This window comes from Eleutherodactylus coqui, chromosome 9 (genome assembly GCF_035609145.1).
Source record: "Eleutherodactylus coqui strain aEleCoq1 chromosome 9, aEleCoq1.hap1, whole genome shotgun sequence".
Lineage (NCBI taxonomy): Eukaryota > Metazoa > Chordata > Amphibia > Anura > Eleutherodactylidae > Eleutherodactylus > Eleutherodactylus coqui.
Genome location: NC_089845.1, coordinates 91,162,987 through 91,183,535, shown reverse-complemented (window position 1 = coordinate 91,183,535; position 20,549 = coordinate 91,162,987). Strand labels below are relative to the sequence as shown.

Sequence of the window (20,549 nt, the reverse complement as noted above, 5' to 3'; positions counted from 1 at the left end):
ATCTTCTGACGGCCATAACCTTTTTATTTTTGTGTTGAGATAGTTGTTTGAGTGCTATTTTATTGTGGAACATCATGTAGTTTTTATTGTTACCATTTTGGAGTACATATGACTTATTGATCACTTTCTATAAAAAAAAAAATTTCTTGGACATTTTTTAAGTCTCCATTTTAGACTGGAACTTGCAATTGTTTGATCCCTCCTGGAGTACAATAAAATACACAGTATTACTTCATACCATGATCTCAAAGACAGTCTTATCAAGCCACACCACAGGCATAGCTTGATTGGCAATGAGCGATGGCAGCATTGGTCCTTCAGAAGGTCCCAGGTTGCCATGGCAACTGAACAGCGCCTCACAATTTCATTGCATGGGGCTGTTTGGGACCCTGCAAATCCAATTAGGAGATTTAAATGCCGCTGTTAAAACGGACAGCAACATTAATACGGTTAATAGCCACAATCAGCAGTAACGCTGACCGCAGCTGTTGCCGGCAGCTGTTAGTTGTGAGAAAACGGGAATTTTTCTTACCGATAATTCCCTTTCTTGAAGGCATCATGACAGCATACATCTGGAGGTTGCTCACCTGATGGGACAGGAAAAGGCAGAGCATAAAAGAAACCTCCCCTCCACCAAACACCAGTGTGTTCCAAATAACTACAGTGACAGAATACTTAAGCAGAAGGTGTGTTTTTATTGACATCACACACCTCAGACAAAGAAACATAAGCATACACATTACCTCATGTGTTGGACAAAATAAGGGTAACCATGTCGGTAGGGGGGGAAAAAGCCCGTATGCTGTCATGATGCCTTCAAGAAAGGGAATTATCGGTAAGAAAAATTCCCGTTTTCCCTTCGTCATCATGACAGCATACATCTGGAGGAATACCAAATAACTGGCATGGGCTTTTTTAGGGAGGGATTACCGCTTGGAGCACCTTCCTACCGAAGGTTGCGTCCTGACTATATTTAAAGTCCAGCCTGTAATGTTTAATAAAAGTATGGCCAGAAGTCCACGTGGCTGCGTTACAAATCTGCTCGATTGACGCGTGCGCTCTTTCTGCCCAAGAAGATGCCACCGCTCTCGTCGAGTGGGCCTTCAATCCTTCTGGAGGAGGGATGCCCTTGGCCTTGTAAGCTTCCTGGACCGCTCTCCTGAGCCACCGGGCGATCGCATCTTTAGAAGCGGCCCTTCCTTTGGCCTGCCCCTGAATTTGAACGAAAAGTTTATCGGTGTTTCTGAAACTTTCTGTTGCCTCAAGGTACGCTAGTATAGCTCTTTTGACATCTAGATTATGGAGCTTCTGCTCCTTTTCATTTTTGAAATTTTGGCAGAAGGCTGGAATAACTATTGGCTGGCCTCTGTGGAAATCTGACAAGACTTTAGGCTGAAAGGACGGGTCTAAAGAAAATGCTATTTTGTCTGGGTGAATAGTCATATATGGGGCCCTTCGTGAGAGGGCCTGGATTTCACCCACGCGTCTGGCCGACGTGACTGCCACAAGGAGGGCTACCTTATACGTCAGCAAGGCGATGGATAGATCTCTAATAGGTTCAAAAAGGGGGATCGCAGAAGGCCTGAAGGACTATGGTCAGATCCCAGGGGGGTGCCGTAAGCCTTGTAAATGGATGCAATCTACTTGCCCCTCTAAGAAATCTCCTAATCCACCTGTGCTCCGCAAGCGCGAGATCAAAAAATGCCCCCAAAGCCGCAACTTGGACTTTGAGGGAATTCGGACTCAACCCTTTATCCAGGCCCGCCTGGAGAAAATCTAGGATTTTACGGATGTCTGGCTGATCTAACTGCTGGATGTCCTGGCCTATCCACTCTGAGAATTTTCCCAGACTTTGGAATAGATCCTTTTTTGTCGAGGGTTTAAGGCTCCCACTAATAGTGGAAATTACGTTAGGAGAAAGACCCTTCCCCAAGAATTTTACCCGTTCAAGATCCAGGCCGTAAGCCTGAACTTGTGAACCTCCGGGTAAAGAAGAGGGCCCTGCAGCAATAGGTCGGGTCTTGGTGGAAGGTGGAAAGGCTCTCCTACTGACAGAGATCTCAGGAGGGGAAACCAAGGTCTTTTGGGCCAATAAGGTGCTACCAGAATTACTGACATGCTTGACCGCAGTAATTTCCTTAGTAGGAGCGGAATTAATGGTAAAGGGGGAAAAGCGTACGCCAAGTCCCAAACCCAGGGGTGAGGGAGAGCGTCCGTGCCCAAGGCCTGTTTCTCCGCGCCTCGGGAAAAGAAAAGCCAGCACTTGGTATTTGCGCTTGACGCAAATAGGTCTATTTCCGGTACCCCCCATTTCGTCACGAGCAGGCTGAACACCTCGGGATGGAGTTCCCACTCTCCTGGGTCCACTTCCTTCCTGCTTAGAAAGTCTGCGGCTGAATTCTCAGCTCCTTTTATGTGAAAGGCCGACAGTGACTTGGTTGTGAGTTCCGCCCACTGAAGGATCCTTCCCGCCAACTGCTGCAGTAGAGGATTCCTGGTGGTACCCTGGTGGCGAATGAGTGACACTGTCATCATATTATCTGAAAAGATCCTCACATGCTTCATCCCTAAGAGCGATTGCAGGCTACGTAGGGATTTCCACACCGCATTAAGTTCTCTAAAATTAGACGAACCAGATCTCTCGATTGTCTGGTCGAGTGAGGACTGTAACTTGTCCCAATTCTGAAGGATTAGTGACTGGAGACCGCGACTATGGAACTGAGCCCAGGGAACCACGCCAATACACGAAGTCATTAGCCCCAGGATCCGCATTGCGTCTCTTACTGTTACTCTAGATTTTTTATAGAGAGTGGAGCATTCCTCTAAAATATGCTGTTTCCTTAGAGGAGGAAGGGATGAATTTTGAAGACTGGAATCCAGAATGACTCCCAGGAATTTTTTCCTGGTTTCTGGTTCCATGTTGGATTTTAGATCATTAATAATCCAACCCAGGTCCTTAAACAGTTGAAGTGTGGAACCCAAGTGTGACCTCAGAATAGTCGGGGAATCTGCCACCAACAGGAAGTCGTCCAAGTAGGGGACGATAATAATCCCACGATTGCGCAAAACGGCATCCATTTCTATCACCACCTTGGAAAAAATTCGCGGAGCGGAGGAAATTCCAAATGGGAGGCAAATAAACTGAAAGTGACAGATTTCCCCTTCCATTCTCAGCGCAAACCTCAGGAACTTTTGCGCGTTGGTGTAAATAGGGATGTGAAAGTAAGCATCCTTTAGGTCAATTGTAGCCATTACATTATCCCTGGCAATTAGGGGAGTTGCAGTTCTGATAGTCTCCATTTTAAATTTTCTATACTCAATGAATTTATTCAATTCTTTGAGGTTAATTATTGTGCGGTGGGAGCCATCTGGCTTGGGAACCAGAAAAAGGGGGGAATAAAATCCCTTCCCCTGTTCCTTTTTGGGGACGGGGATAACCGCGCCGAGATCCAGCAGGTTCTGTACACCTCTCAACAGAGCCTGCTCTAGGGCTGGAGACTGGATTGGGGTTACAATAAATCTGTCAGGGGGGCGAGATTCTAGTTCGATCTTGTACCCCTCCGCCACCAGGTGTAGCACCCACTCGCAAGTCGTTATATTCCGCCAACTAGTGGCAAAACGAGCCAGTCTACCGCCCACCAGGCACGAAGATGCGGGCTGAGGGACGATAATAAGAGAGTCTTACCCCTTCCACCCTTCGGATAAGACCATCTTCCGGTCTTCCCTTTCCCAGCGTATGCAGACGAGGGACGAGGAGTGAAGGGTCTTTTGGGCGGTCTGATGGCTGGCAGTCCCTGGTTCTTGTCAGCTGCTTTTTCCAGCAGGCGATCCAGGTCCGGTCAAAAAATGCGTGCACCCCGAAAGGGTAGGGCACACAGCTTATTTTTGGATGTTAAGTCCCCCGACCACTCCTTTACCCAGACTGCCCTTCTGGGGTGTTGGATAGGGCTGCCGTGCGAGCTCCGAAGCGGACCGTTTCCATAGAGGCATCCGCCAGAAACCCCGTTGCCATCTGTAGCAGAGGGATCAACTCTTCCCTGGAGGCTTTTTGGTCGATTAGGGACACAAGCTGATCCAGCCAGACCGCCATCGAGCGAGCCACCGAAGTGGCCGCGATATTGGATTTTATAATAAGGCTGGACGTGGACCAGGCCTTGCGCATGGTCATGTCCACTTTATTATCCAAGGAGTCCTTTAAGTGGGACATATCTTCAAATGGTAATCCAGACTTCCTGGACACCATAGCGATAGCCGCATCTACTTTCGGCATTTCGTCCAGAAACGCCACCTCGCCACTCGTTCAGGATTAGTTGTTTAAGTGTGGCATTTACAGGAAACGAAGATTTCCGTTGTGGAAGCAATCCCGCAAACATATCGTTTTGTGCTGTGCGGGGTTGCTGCACATCTTCCTCCACCTGCATGGTTCTACGTACAGCTTTTAAAAGTTGATCCATGTCAGCGGTGGAAAAAAGGTACTTTTTCTCCTCCTGCAACACTTCCCCAAGATTATCATACTCCAAATCTTCCGCCATGTCAGAGTCGGACTCTGACACAGCCGGAGCAGACCTTCGTGTAACCCCTGAGGGCCCAGGTTGGAGGTCCGAGAGGGAGGACTGAACTTCTTCCCGGACGACCGACCGAATTTCGGACATGAGGGAAGATTTTTCCTCCTGCAGAATTTTTGCAGAACAAATGGCACATAATGTTTTGGTGTAGGAGTCGTCGAGTTTGGCCAAGCACACTGGACACTTTATACTCCTCCTCCTAGCCTCCCTAGGTTTTTGAGTATCCCTGTCCTGAAATGACGAGGGAGAACTCTGTTAGTAAGGAAGTGTATGTAGTGCAGGTGTCTGTAGGTTGGCCCACTGGACCACTTACAGTTTGGAGATTCTCTGGGTCCTCTCTGGCCGACATCCTGCGCTTGCTTGTGGGATCAACTCCTGTACTTAGGATCGATTCCCGGCGTGAAGAAACACCAGCTGCTTCCCTGGTGTGGAGGAGCTTTAAAAATTTGAATCCGGCGCCAGCCGCGCTAAGCCACGCCCACTTTCACGCTAGGCCACGCCCCCTTGCGGAGCGTCTGCCGTCACAGTGTCACTCCCGGAGCTCCGCTGAGGCCATGCCCCCTTGAGGAACGCTGCTGCTCGGCCCTGGACCCAGAGATGGCGGCCGCCGCCGAAATGACGGCCGCAGTGGTGCCGGAAAGCCCGTACTTGGACCCAGGCCCCTGGAACCTCCGGCATGGGACAGCATCGCTGGAGCCGGAGATGGCGGCTGCCGCCTGAAATGACGGCCGCAGTGGTGCTGGCAGCCCGTACTTGGACCCCGGCCCACGCAGTCCCCGGAAAGCGCCCAGATGGGGTCCTTCCCACTGGGGTTGCCGGGGCTGCCCGAAGAAAAACGCCGCCGCTTCGCCGGTAAGTCCTCTTCCAGCATGGGACAGCGTCGCTGGAGCTCTGCCGTTGCTGTCCTGAAGGGACAGGAAAAACACTGGTGTTTGGTGGAGGGGAGGTTTCTTTTATGCTCTGCCTTTTCCTGTCTCATCAGGTGAGCAACCTCCAGATGTATGCTGTCATGATGACGAAGGGAAATAGACGTCTCCCGATCGAACTCTCTAAATATCATGACTGGGTAGTCCATGGAAGTGTGGCAATGTTTAGAAGGCATTTCTGTGATATCCTTGCCGTTTGCAGCTCAGCATTATCCTGCTGGAAAATGCCTCTTGGAAGCATTGTCATGAGAGGTAATATATATATGGCTGCAGGATGCCCTGAACATAAATGTACGTCCGGTGTTGTTGAGGGGTTAAAGGAGTACAAGAATAAAAATCGGGAATGTAAAAATATTAAAAAAAAGGATACACGAAAAATACATAAAATAAGTGCATATTATTGTATCCGGATGCCACCAGGAAGAACTGGTGGAGTCAAGATTGACAGGGGGGTGACGCCCCCTGTAACTGATTGGCTGCAGAGCTGGACGGTCTGCAGGTCCTGGCAGCCCACTAAGCTCATGCTGCAGCTGCAATCCAGGGAGCCCTTCACCTCCGTTTCTTCCCGAGGCGCTTGGCTGCACACCCAGCGCACACTGCAGGCAGAGAGCAGCGTGCGGTGATTTCTGACAGGAATCGAGGGTTAGTCTAAGGGTAAGTGTAACAGTTAGCCTTACTTTTATAATATAAGGCCAACTGTTACACTTAGCCCTCACCGTAACCCTCGATCCCTGCCACAAATTGCCAAAAGGTGCTTTTCCCATGCCTGACCGCTGACAGACCCCCCCCCCCCCCCCCGACACTGCATGCTCCTGCTGCCACCCCCCCTGCGCCCGAAGCATGCGGGAGCAGTGTGAGTGGCGTCCCCACTGCTGTCCCCTGCTCCGGCACTGTAGTGTCCCACTGCCGCTCCTCCTGCAGGCAAAGCAGGCAGGAGCGCTGTCAGTCGTGTCGCTGCTGGTGTCCCCAGGTCCCACTCCTGCTGCATCGGCAAAGTTGCCTCCCACTTCCGCTCCCCCTGCGGCTCAAGCAGACGGGAGCGCTGTCAATGGTGTCCCCGCTAATGTCCCCCACTGTTGGCTCCTGCTTCGGCTCCCCGTGGCCAAAGCAGGCGGGAGAGCTGTTACTGCCGTCCCTGGGTCCCACTTCTCCTGCAGCAGCACTGTTGTGTCCCGCTTTGCCTCCCCTCTTACTGGCGTCGAGGGCTCCTACCTCCTTCCAGGACCTTTGCTTCTTAAGCCAATCGGGAGCTAGGGGTGTGAGAGGTGCGTTCCTCCTGTCAAAGCCCTAGCTTCCGGTGGTGTCAACATACAATAATACCAAATATGTGTATATATGTGAACAGATTGGAGTCAGAAAAAAATCCTGAAAAATGGAGATCTTATTGCATCCATCACTGAACTGACTCTTAAAGTTTGTTCAAAGCATATGGAGCCAGGGTGTTCAGGCGATAGATGAAATACATTGCTTTTTGTTTCTAAATCTGGAACTCTCCTGTGGGTAAAATCCAGGTAGCTGTTTATATGAGCATCAATGATGTTAACTTCTTCAAAGGCTTTCATGTACAGATTTGCATACCTGGGCATTTTGCCATTTGGAGCATTGTTCAAAACCAGTGTTTTGAGTCAACAAGAAGGTGTTACCAAATAAATCAAAAACTAAATTCCGTTAAACAGAGGGGGCGTTTGCAGGTACAGGAAATCTCTCTGTAAATGTTGTCTAGAAATCCAGCAAAGCAGATACTCCATTGCAATAGAAAAGAATGATTAGAATTCCGGTGATGTGACTTACCTTGACTGTTCATGCCGTTTGAGATATGCTGGCCGTACTATTAACGCATTCAGAAAATGAATCAACAAGCATAGATCCAACATCTGCAATGGGTTTGAAAACAACAGCATGTATAGACACTTTAACACACCACAACAAAAATTGGGCAAACGTATTTGTCACTCCAATAGAACAAGTGCCCACAGTAGAGATCCAGAAATTGAAACAAATATAGATGTATTGGTTCTATCAGCTGAACACCCTGGCTCCATATGCTTTGAATGAAGTTTTAGAGTCACTCCAGTGATGGATAAAATTTTTCAGACCAGGATCTGTTCACATATATACTCCTATTTTATTTTTTTATATTTATGTTTTTATTGTTTTACATCCTTGTGTATATTCTTGTACACCCTTGATGATGTGTCTTATTAAATCAGTTTAATTCCATTATTATTATCCACAGTTTATCATATGCAAAGGTTTTTATGTATGTTTAGTTCTTATGATCCATGTGGCACACAATCTATGTTTTACCAATAATGTATTTGATGTGTAGGATCCCACAAGCAATTACAATATCAGAGCAAAAGGAAAATGTATTGCAGAAAACTGAATACTTGAGGGGAGTTTCTAGTACCCTTTTTTAGGCCGCCACTAGCTTGGATGCAAGATGCGGGCATGGAGGCATACAGGTTCCGTATGGTATCCTGCAACATATCGGGCCAAATTTGCTGTAACTGAGCCCCTAGATTGTGCAAACTCATAGGCTGTCTAAGCTGGCATTCCAGATGGTCCCATACATGTGCTATTGGTGATACATCTCGATGGGGCAGCCATGGAAGTGTGGCAAAGTTGCAGAGACATTCCTGTGACCCCCTTGCTGTGTGCGGATGAGCATTATACTGCTGGAAGATGCCTCTTGGAAGCCCTGCCATGAGAGGAACACATCTGGCTGCAGGATGTCTCGAACATATCACTGAGCTATAATTTTCCCTTGTATCACTACTAGGGGTGGCTGACTGTCATATGCGATGGCACCCTCAGACCATCACACTAGCAGTGGGGGCAGTGTGCTGCTCCCCAACAAAGGCAAGATTTGGGGCTCACCCCTTTGTCTCCAGAAACACATACAGCAGTCATCAGTGGCCGAACTTAACCTGGATTTGTTGCTGAAGACAGCCCGGTTCCACTCTGTAGCAGTCCAGTTTCGTCGTTAACACAGCGAACAGAGGTGATGGTGGGTATCAAAGGCAGTACATGTAATGAGCACTAATATGAGACCAAATGTCCTTCAGTCAAGGGCCTGAAAATGGTTCAGACAGACACAGAGGCTTGTAACAATGGTATCGCCTGTCTCTGGATGATGGAAAACTAAACCATTGGAGCTGCTCATATTTGTTGGACAATCAGAAGATCCTCTCTGCTGGTAGTATTTCAAAGGCATTCTGAGCCCAGTCCTGATGCCCTCACGCATCGATTGACCCAAACACCTCCTAACATTCTTGTTAGAACAGTTCAGGTGGCGGGCAATTATGATAAAATCGTCTAGCTTCTTGTATTTCAATAATGTGCCCTCTCCAACTCTGTTAACTGGGTGAAATCTCTTTGATTGCGTCGGAGAAGCGTCTAGTGGTCAACAAGCTCTACACAAGCAGAAGGAGAGGTCACTACACAGAAGTAGCCTCTGAAAGCCTCTTCATAGGGCCTCAGGTGGCAAGACCATTCATCTACTCATGCTACAACTCTAATCATTTTCATAATATCTGCCTGATATGTAACTGCATGCCGAGGTATCTGCTTGAGAAAATAGGGACTTCTATCTATTAAGCAGACCTCCAAACCCGAAATGTGTTGCAGTAGCTTTTATCCTGTGACTGTGGCTGTTTAGAATAAAAACATCCCTTGAGGGGAAGTGCCTTTCCTGACTTAATTTTATTGAAGCCTGATCTGTATGAAGAGAGTGAGTGAGGAACCATGTTCCATAGGTGTGTACTGGCTTATTAGTTGCTGTATGTACCACTGATGTATTGGAGGTGTCCATTCCAGAGAGCTATCTGTTTTTTGTTTACTCATTCCTTTAACCTTGTCCAATCCAATTTGTATCATGGTTTTCCTAGGGGGCTTACTCTTTTTCTGCTGTTATACAACAGCGCTATATGCTGGCTAAAGCCAGTACTGCATGAGGTGACACGTTGCATAGGCTCCAACAGCAGAGAGGCTGGCAATATACAGTAAGAGAACCCCGACGGATGTCTTCCAACATCGGAGCTGTACAGCCTTAAATCATAATGTCTTCAGAGGTCAGACAGCGGATTGAAAAGCGTTAAGGATAGGGTTTCACATCAAAGAGCATGTCTAAAATCTGAGAGAATGCTATCAGCACCACCCACTGAGATATCAGCGGACGGTGCTGATGAGGCTCAGCGCTCATTTCTAGCTGGCTAGAAATGAGCGATGAACAAACAGTGCAGGAGCAGTGCACGATGGCTGCTCGTATAGATGCAACGATTATCACTCAAAAGACGGCTTTGGAGTGAACTTTGAGCGATAATTGTTGTGTCTAAATGCGCTTTTAGTGTTTTGCTTTTAATACAAAGAATAAATACACTTGTAGAAAGTATGTGGTCGAAAACAAAAGTGCCCCAAAGTGTGCAAAATCCACTTATGTAATGGCATGCCAAACAAAACACTATGTAACATTACTTTAAAGCATATTGCTCTCCATACTGGATGTAGAATGGTTTTCTATGGTACGGTCTGACCTTTTTTTGTCTGAGATCGGCTTTAGAAGACAATCCTGCTGTCATAATAACCGTTCTGCCTGCTCATTAATAACTGTAAGCATGGAGACGGTATGTAAATACTCTTCTTCATAATGATAATCTGTAGCCAAGCTGTGACAGATTTCACCTTTTGTTACCTGAGCAGTCGGAGTTCTGCCAGAAGAGTGGGATTCTGTTGTGCTTTTTCTGGCGTGGGCTGAGAGGCCTGTTCATGTTCAATTCTCAACCTCTGTATTTCCTGTAATATTTCTCTGAAATCAGAGATGGAACACAGTTTTACCATTTCTCTACACTGGTTTCTCGCTGTTCTGTTTATGAGAAGATGATGTGATCTTAAATACATTTTTATTGCACAAGATGATGGTCAGTAAGAGATCTCTCCGTTCTTAGATTGCAGGGTATTGCTGGTCCGATTCTTCTATTAAACAGTTAACATTTCTTAAATGGCATGATCATTTTTACATGTATATTTCTATTGCTACAATGCATCTAAAATTAAAAAAAAATGTGTCAACTATGTGATGGTAATAGACAGCCTTTAAGAGATGCTTGACCATTAATTGCTACAGTATTTTACAATAACAGTAGCAGGTTTACATACCCAATTGTGAAATGTACAGATGTGTTCATCCTCAACTTCCAACAAAATTATAGTAAAAGGGGTTGTCCTACCTATTATTTTTATTTTTCAAAAAAGGGTTCCCCATGCGCAAACGTAATACTCACATCGCAGGGGTCCCCACAGCCTCAACACCGCAGCTCTGGGTCTTCCCCTTGATATTCTGTATATAGGCTGTAGCCTGTGTATGGGAAATGACAGACTGCTGCAGCCACTCACAAACCCCAGTATTCGAGTCCTGTGATTGGCTGTAGCAGCTTGTGACATACCGTAAACAGGCTGCTGCAGCCTGTAAGCATGATATAATGGGGGAGACCATGAGCATGTGAGTGAAGGCTTGTTTATTATTTTTCAAATGGGGAACCTGTTTAAAACCCCTTTAAGGACTCTAATTTCTCACAATACAAGTTCAATACATTTTCACGACACGTTCGCAAAACCTCATACCAGGCTGCAATTCACAGTCATTGGGTGGCCACACAGACTCATACAGGGAAGACATCTCCCCCCATTATTGCATGTTCATTTTCAAATCAAGTCATTTAGTGCCACATGTTTCAGGATATGTCAAGTCAATCAAGGTAAGGAAGGACACATTTCAAGTAGGTGAATAGCTACTGAATAACTCTTAGCCAAGTTCATCACTTCAAATCTATGAATAAGCTGAACTGAATTATTAACAATTGCATTATACGAAGCTTGCAAGCTTTTCCAAACTATCAGGATCTTCAAAATAATGTAATGCAGTAACAAATAACATTCCCCTGCAGTGTAAAGACTCGATTCACCAAGTGATCACAAGAGAATCCATAAAACCTACAAATGTCAGATACTTACCTGTTTTTATTTTCCAGCTCTGCAATAAGCTGCCTCTGCTGCTTGTTTGCATCGATGGTGAAGGAGATGTCTGGGCCTCTCTGCTGACTCTGCTGTAATAAAACCAAACATTCCTATCAATAATCTCCCCGGCATCCCAGCATAAACCACATAATGACACCCAGTAGGGAAATAGACAAGATGCAGGAACAGAAAAACAAAAACATATTTTTGTCCCAAATTGTTTTGCTTCAAGAAATTTTTTTTCTGCACATGACCATCACTACCAGATTATAGTCTTACAGGATGAAAGAATGCAAAACCTGTGTATGTGCGCAGGTGTTAAATGGTATTCCCAGCCTTGGCATAGCCATAGGAAATAGCTTAAATGTTGAGGTGCAGGTCCGGCCTACTGGACACATCTTCTAGATAAATTGTGGTTTGCTGAAATTATTGGAGATCCCAGTCTTGGTAGTATTATTTAGGAACTTTTATTAACCCTTTGCAACCCAATTTTGGATTCAGGGTTTTCCTAGGGGGCTCTCTCTTTCTGCCATTACACAATGGCGCCATCTGTTGGCTAGAGCCAGTACTGCAGTACGGGACATACTGGAGAGGTCCCCAACAACAGAGTGGCCAGTAACATACAGTAATAATACCCTGACGGCCATCTTCTGACATCGGAGCTGTACAGCCTCCAATCAGAATGTCTTTAGATGTCAGATAGGGGATTGGAAAGGGTTAACTATCCAGCAATTGCTTCCAAAAGACAACTCCTTCAATTCTGTGAATTGTCACTTAGTATTGATATACATTATATAAAGTATACATTTCAATTTAGATACTTTCTTTTTTTGTAGACAATAATATTTACTTGTGGTAATCAATTATACTTAATGGCAGGAGACAAAACATGTTCTTCCTTCTGGCGGTTTTCATTTGAGTCAAACTAAATCTCACCAACAGATCAACCATCCTCCTCTAGTTGCAAAGTCATCACGGCATGGCAGCAACCAAGACTTGTGGGAGTATCGGCGCTGGGGTGGGTGTTAGGGGTTTGCATATTTCAAGGTCAGTATCACTTGCTTTCTTATTTTAGACTACCCTCTGCCCAATTTTTTAAATGCCCGAACACCCCCTTTATATGACTAAAAATGCCTATATAGTCACCAATTGCCAAGGGGCTTCCACTACAGAGACTTCCACCACCTAGTTCGCATGCCCAGTTTGTCTGAAATGGTCTACATGTGTATCTCCAACAACACAAAACTTTTTAAATGTGCCTAAAGATTCGATACTACTGCTTTTACAAATATGACTAGATGTTGCTCCATTTTTAATTCTGCACCGCTAGCTAGATGAACTCTACAAATCAAGTGTGTCTATTTTCATGAAGAGAGAGGTATGAGCAGCTGCAAAATAACATGGGCAGTAAATATCTCCCTGTCAAACAAAGGGTCAGGCATGTTAAAATGTAACAAGTGATACATCATGTGATTCCATGGAACCAATAAGGGTTTTCTTTTCAGGGCCAATTACACTAGGGCCCAATGTCCACGGGCGGATTTTAATTATAAAATCTGCTCGTGTCTCCTGCATGGGAGATCCGCAGCTCTAGAAGCCCATAGGGATACATTAGCATCCGCACGGCAACTAAAAGCATGCGGATGTGATTTTCTCGTGGTGTGTGGTTGATGTCAATGGAAGCCATCCCATTCACAGCACAGCCGAAGCTATCATTGTGGCTGTGCCGCAGATCCGCAGAAAATCAGGAGATTAAAAAAGAGAAAAAGCACTGCGCATGCGTTCGGCGCACGGCTGATGCATCTGCCGTGCTGATGACAGAAGATCCGGCCGGCGCAGAGGAGATCCACGCTGGAGCTGGCGGGGTAAGAAAGTGTTTTTTTTCTCCCAATGTCAGCGGGCACAGCTGGATTCCGCTGTGGGATTCAGCAGCGGAATCTGTGCATGCAAGTGGACATTGGGCCTTAAACATATGAACAGACTAATATTTTTAATACTGGCACAAGTTTTTGACTGCCTATTATATAAAGCACTACATAGAGGCACATTGTAATGGATCCATCAACAGCAGCTTATTTTCTATGTAGCTACAAGAGATTTTATATTCTAAATTGTATATACAAACAACAAATAAATATAGGTTTAGTAGTCAAAATGGTAATAAAGAGGCTTTACAAAGATTAGATATAAATATTTTAAAGATTAAACGAACCGGGGGAGATTTATTATGCTTTTTGGCCTAAAAAGGTTGTGAAATTTGGCCCGTTAAAAAGTTGTTAAAAAATTGCACTAACATGTACATCCCTTTCCAGAAAAGGAGGGGGGGGGGGGGGGGGGGTGTCTTGCAGGGAGGGGATTTGGCTGGCCCAGACCAACGCATTTATGTATAATTCACACCACTGGCATAAGTTATACCAGAAATCTACACTAGCCCTAGGTTTCTGTGGAAGCAGCAAGGAGGAGCCATGATGCGCTTAAGCTATGAGGCAGTGTGTACTTCTTAATATCATTTTTGCTGACGTGCCTAATATAAGAATACTGATGTTTGAAACGCCGGTCTTAATAAATTTCCCCTAAAGACTTTAAAGGGTTTTCCCATTACTTAAAAATTGCTTCACAGCTCCTCTGTACTTCCTGTTTGCTGCTGTCCAGGCCATGTGACTGCTGCAGCCAATCACTGGCTATAGAAGGTCATTGCTGTGGCCAGTGATTGGCTGCAGCAGTCACAGGTCCTGGTCAGCAGCAACCGGAAAGTACAAAGCAGCAGCAAGGCACTTTTAAGGTGAAAACCCCTTTAATGCCTATGACTATGTAGCTAATACTAAAAGTAACAATTCAAAACAATTCATTTTATTTTGTTTTTAAACAGGGGATGTCCTGAAAGCAACTCATGTTAAGGCTGGATTAGCTAGCCATGTGGACGAAATTTCTCAGAAATCTCGTCCACACGGGACGGCCAATCCGCTGCGCTAAGTCCGGCAGCCGCGGTTTCAGAAGATGCAGCATGTCTATTTACTTTTTTTTTTGTCGCGGCCGCGCTTTCCTCTATGAAGCGCCGGCCGCAACGGAAAAGCGAGCGGCCGGGCCGCTTCAAAGCCGCTGTGGTTTAAGCTGCGGCCAAACCGCGAGATTTCCGACGGGAATACGCCCCGTGTGAACCCAGCCTAAGGGTTTCAAGATTTTCTAACTCACGTTCTCAATTTATATTAAAGCATAGCTCTCAAATTCCAAGTTAGAGGAACACTGCCTGGATGTGGCAGAAAGTGGAAGCTATTACCGGCTGCCACCAGATTCCTGAGGAGGCAGATGGTCAGAAACCGCTGATTGACTGCAAAATACCTTATTTTAGGCTACTCTCTGCTGTTTGCTCAATGTAGGCTTTCCATTTGCACAGTAAGGCGCATAATAAATGCTGAAGGTCTTTATGCCTGAACTCCGAGATGTACACCTCTACTGACCCAAAAGCACATGAAATGGCGACTCCAATATGCTCTATATAGAGAAGCCACATACGCTTTGGGATTCTTTTCTGTGGAGCAGTGAAACAAAAACATATTTTGTGGCCGATGGATCTGCAGTATGTCTGAAAGGATGAATGCAGCATATACTGAAAAGAATGCCCTGTAGACGGTGAAGCATGTATGTAGCTCAGAGATGCTCCGGGGTCATTTATTTTCATCTGGCAGTGGAAACCTGCAGTGTGTAACAGGCAAAATGGATTCAATCCAGTATAAGGAAATCCTAGGAGAAAACGTCATGCCTTCTGTGAGCAAGCGGAAGGTGGGCATCCACGTGCCATTCAACAGCACAATCATCCCAAGCATTCATCAAAGTTCACCAAGGTTTGGTTTCCTAGAAGATTCTGAAGTGGTCGTCACAGTCACCTAACTTTAACCCTATTGAAATCTGGTGAAATTTGAAGACAGTGGTTGCTGCACACAAAATCAAGATTAGTGAACTAGAAGCCACTGCCCAAGAGAAATGGGCTAACATTTCTCATCAACACTCTCAGAGGCTGGTGTGGCCATGCATGACATTTGCAGCAGTTCTTAGCAGCAAAGAAAAAACAGTGCTCTACTATGTACTAAGAATGCTGGCCACAAAGTCACAAAGGAGGTGAAGAATCCTGAGATTGCAATAGTCATTACCAGTGGCATTTTGTGTTGAATATGGAGAAACCATTTGTTGTATTGAGCTGTTTAAATTGTTCTTGTTTGATATTTTGCAAACAACTGAGATAGTAAATTTGGCTAATAATCGATTTTCAATGGGGGTTGAATAATTGTATAAATTCAATTGCGACTGTAAGAACCATTGTGTGTGTGTGTGTATATTATATATATATATATATATATATATATATATATATATATAATTACACCACAGGAAATAGAAAAGCAGCATAGTTGTTATTAATATTAGTACAAAGCGAATTTTTATAACATGTATAACAAAAATAACAACATAGAAACATTGGTTAGTATAGGCTACACCTCAACTTTTCTTTTGCACTATGTTTCCTTTAACCAGTCCCTCTGTATCATAATGCATATACACACAGGTATTACATGGATCTTAGGCCCAATGTCCATGAGCAGGTTTGATTTGCGGAATCCGCGTGGGAGATCTGCAAATCAAACCGCCCATAGGGAGACATGGGCGCCCACAGCTGAATTTAAGCATGTGGATTTGTTTTGGTCTGGAAAACAAATCGCAGCACGCTCCATTTTTTGCAGATCCCGCAGGGACGGTTTCCATTGAAGTCAATGGAAGCTGTTTGATCCGTGGCACACCCACAGCTGACACTGCAGACGTGCCCCAGATCTCGAAGGAAAGGAGGAGCTGTAAAAAAAAAAAAAGATGTACTGTGCATGCGTGCCGCACGCCGGACACATCTGCAGTAAAGAAGATCCAGTCTGGAAGGGAGAACACCCGCACCGGTCCGCAGAAGACCTGGACAAGTAAAAAAAATGTCCTCTGCAGTGGGCAGTATCGGATCCCACTGCAGCATCCCACGAGCGGAATCTGACCCGCCCGTGGACATGAGGCCTTACAGGGTAAACAGTAATAAATGAGCAATTCAAAACTAAAAAAGAAAAACAAAATGTATAAAACTACGGGTCGTGTAAGCATATGAAGAAAATCCTAGCAGGAATGTAACTCTTGCATGCTTCTATTCTAGGATAAATGTACTTACTGATGAAGTGGTCTCGGCTGCCAGCCTCGCTGCATATCTGGCAATCAATCTATGTTCTTCGTCTAGGCGGCTGGGACTGTCAAGCATTCTGTACAAAGGAATTTTAGACAGAAGAAAAAGTGGAAAAAGAAAGATATTACACCTGGAAATTTACCACATGCTAAGCAAATAACTCAAACAGTATGTAAGTAAATGGCCTTTTCACATTTATTCAAATTTGCTACAGCAAGGAACACCAAGGAGTCAATACAGTAAGGAACATGTTCAACTATGATAATTATAAACTGTTCATACTATATTTAGAGAGCATTGTTCTGTGAAACTACAGGGTTGCCCATGTATAATGGCATACTATTTAACTCGTTAACTAATAAAGATATTTATTACAACATTCATTCAAACAGTTGTTTAAATGTGTATTCAGCAGTTTTCAAGTAGATGGTCAACAATGCCCCCACTGAGGTCAATACATGCTTGCAAACAGAACTCAACATTCTTGCACACTTTTCTACCAAATTCGTCAACAATGTGGTGCTTCAGTACCTCAATTTATTCAATTATGTGGCTGTTCTCTTCCAGATCACAGATTTTTTTCTGTGGGGTTATCAGAAAGACCAAGTCTACAGGCACAGAATTGAAGGTGGAGCCCAGTGAACATGTTGAGCCATTTACAAACCACTTTGGTATAATGTGGTGGCGCATCGTCTTGCTGCCACCACAGTTCGTTGATGTTGCAGCGATCAATAAGATCTAGCAAGGTTTCTCCTGTGACCCCTTCGTCAAATAAAAACATCATAAGCCACCTGTCCCAAAACCATCACACTTGGGCTTTGGCTATCACGCGCAATTTGGACCTGAGGATTTTCTGCATGCCAACAAACACAGTTATGAAGTTTAACTGATCCTGCCAGGTTATATTTTGCCTCTTCTGTGCATATCGCCCTCTCCCATCAGCGTTGCGTCATCTTGTAACAGATTCAGAATCTCCTCAGCAAACTGCAAACCTCAATCAGGATCGTCTTCATTTGACTTCAGTAGGGTTAAGGTCTGACCTGGCCATTCTAAAACACAAATCTTATTTTTCAACTATTCTTTAGTTCATTTACTTGTATTCTTTGGGTCATTGTCTTGTTGTATCATCTAATGTCTCTTTAACTTGAGGTCATGGACTGCTGCCCTTACATTCTCCCGTGAACTGCTTTGATACACATTGGAATTCATTCTTCTCTCAATGGTCACAAGGTATCAAAGACCTCAGGCAACAAAAACAAACCCAAACCATGATGCTTCTTTCCCCATGCATCAAAGTGGGGATGAGGTTGAAGTTTTGGTCTGCATAGTTATTTTTAGTGTTTCATTTTTGACCATAGAACATTTTCCTAGAAGCATTGTGGAACACCAAGTTGGCCTCAAGTAAACCTGAGACAGGCTACAATGTTTTTCTTTTTTGGATAGCAGCAGTTTTCTTTTATGAACAACTTTCTTCTTGGAATACCACTTAAGTAGTAGATACATGAAAAGAGGTTTAATTTGTAGAGTCTTCTGTGGGTGTTTTGCTGTTATCCCTGGGTACTTTCTCACCTCTTTTTGAATTGCCCTTTGTGCTCTTGCATTGATCTAAACCAGACCTCTACTCTTACAGAGAGTAGAGACAGTCCAGAATTTTCTCCATTTGTAGATAAATTTGTCTAACTATAGATAGTTTTAAGCAATGCTTTTTATAGCCATTTGCAGCTCCATGAGTTGCTATAACACTCTTCCAAGTTCTTCTGAAAGTTGTTTGCATCGAGGCACGGTTGACCAATTTTGCTCGAGAAGAACAGATCTGTCAGTAACTAGGCTTTGTGTTCCTTTATTTAATGGGCAAAACACCTATGAAACTTACACTTCCAATCTCATCTCCTTACCTGAAACACCTTTCGCCAATCAGTTCTTGGAGAAGTCATTAACACAGAGGGTCACTTACTTTTTCTCGCTGCACAGTGGAGGTATACTCAGTGTGCTCAATTAGATATATGTACAGTACAACTCTGTGTGTGTCATTAGATTAGTTAGACAGTTACCTATGATACACTTGGGCTGCTTTCAGACAAGCAGATTTTAACTAATCTAAATCTATTCACATATACATATTTTTGATGGCATTAAAAAAAAAAAAAAAAAACACAGCCTGTCCGTTTTTGCCTCTGTATTATTTTCTATTGTGCAAATACAGATCAGTATTTGCCCATTAGAAAATAAAAACAATGATAGCAAATACAGATTAAAACTGATGAAATACAGATGACGTGCAGCTGTGATGTCATCTGTAATTCCTCTGTATTACAGATCCGTATTACGGACGTATTACAATTTGCTCGTCTCAAACTGGCTTTATAGTCCAACACAATCAGAAAACTTTTTTTTTTTTCAAATTAACAATCCAGAAATCCAGGTAAATCCAAAGGGTTCACTTAGTTTTTCATGCAAACAACATGGTACCATGAAGTTACATAATTTGCAATACTTTTCTAAAGCAGTACAGTCTAGCAGTGGATAGTTCTCTATGGGATCATATGTATCTCAACCAACCAAGTAGGCTTGCTTCCAGTTCCGATTACTTCCGATTGGACAGCGAAAACAATGCTTGTAAATTGTGGATCAGGATAATTCATAATTAAACAATTATTATAAATAAAACCTATGACTTCTTAGATACTTCTTGTAAATGATTGCACACTCTGAACTCCTAGACCATCAGAAAATGACATTAAAAAGCATATAATACATCTACTACCTGTGAGGCTTAGCAAGTAGAAACAAATAATGGAAGAACACGTATGCCTGTTTTATCACATACAACGCACAGATCTGCCATCATGTAGGCAACGCTTCTATGGAAGAATAGCTCTGTAATACGGTTTCTGATGGAGCATGCCACAATTCTGATAAAGCTGAAAGCATTTGGAGGTATAGTGAGGCCTGATGTAACTAGATCTTCATAAAAAAGGCAACTGAACTCCATACTTGGAAATCAATGGGATGGCATTGCGCTCCTCTAGCACAGCTGTGACAGCTGTGGCAGGGGATTCTTTTGTTTTCCGCTGCAGTCCCCTCATCACTGAACACGGACAGTGCTGTCACAGTGTTCAGTGATGAAGAGACTCCTCGCGGGGATTAACGGAGCCGTGACCTCATCCCGCGGGGACTAAGGGGTTAACAGCGGGACATTTAAAAGGTGCTTCTGGCAAGAAGCACCTTTTGAATGTCCTGCTGTAAGCAGTGGGAAAACTATTCCCTGCGCAGGAGTTTCCATTAACTCCTGTTTCCATAGGAGTCAATGGAAACTCCTGCGCAAAACGCACCATGTCCTATCTTTTTAAGGTGCGCGCTGCAAATTCTGCGCATATGAACGCTTCTATAAGAACCCATTGGTTCGTTTAGAAGCGTTCATTTTACAGAGACCTAAAACACGCTCGTCTGACCGAGCCCTAAGCAGGAAAACCACTGTTATGTTATGTTTCAGGGGGTAATTAAATCCATTTCCACAGAGCCACACACAGCATTTTCATTATCCTTGCTTTTGTCAGGTCAGTTGAGTTTGACAGAATAAAAAAACTCTCTAATACCCTGCAACTTTTTATACAAGTTATATAGATAAGTATTTTGAAACAGAAGACTTAGGGGGGTCCATACGGGGCATATTTGTCACAGAATTTCTGTGCGGACCCTTGGAAATTCACGCAGATATTCGGTATTTACAGTAGCAGCAAAGTGGATGCGATTTTGAAAATCTCATCCACAAGCTGCATAAATAATCCGCACAAAACCCATGCAAAAATGGACATGCGTTACAGAATTCAGTTA

At 44.3% G+C, this 20,549-nt stretch overlaps 1 protein-coding gene across 11 annotated transcripts in view; it reads right to left on the bottom strand.

The window, feature by feature from the left end:
• The window catches only part of DTNA (dystrobrevin alpha), a 226,281-nt gene that overhangs the window by 22,486 nt on the left and 183,246 nt on the right, over window positions 1-20,549 (bottom strand). For 10 of the 11 annotated variants that reach the window (XM_066578054.1, XM_066578055.1, XM_066578052.1 and 7 more), the window contains 3 exons: window positions 16,704-16,791; window positions 11,504-11,595; window positions 10,185-10,298 (listed from right to left, as the gene is read on the bottom strand). In XM_066578054.1, coding sequence (XP_066434151.1) covers window positions 10,185-10,298; window positions 11,504-11,595; window positions 16,704-16,791 — 294 coding nt within the window. The remainder of the gene's footprint in view (window positions 1-10,184; window positions 10,299-11,503; window positions 11,596-16,703; window positions 16,792-20,549) is intronic. The other variant, XM_066578053.1, reaches the window with a different exon arrangement.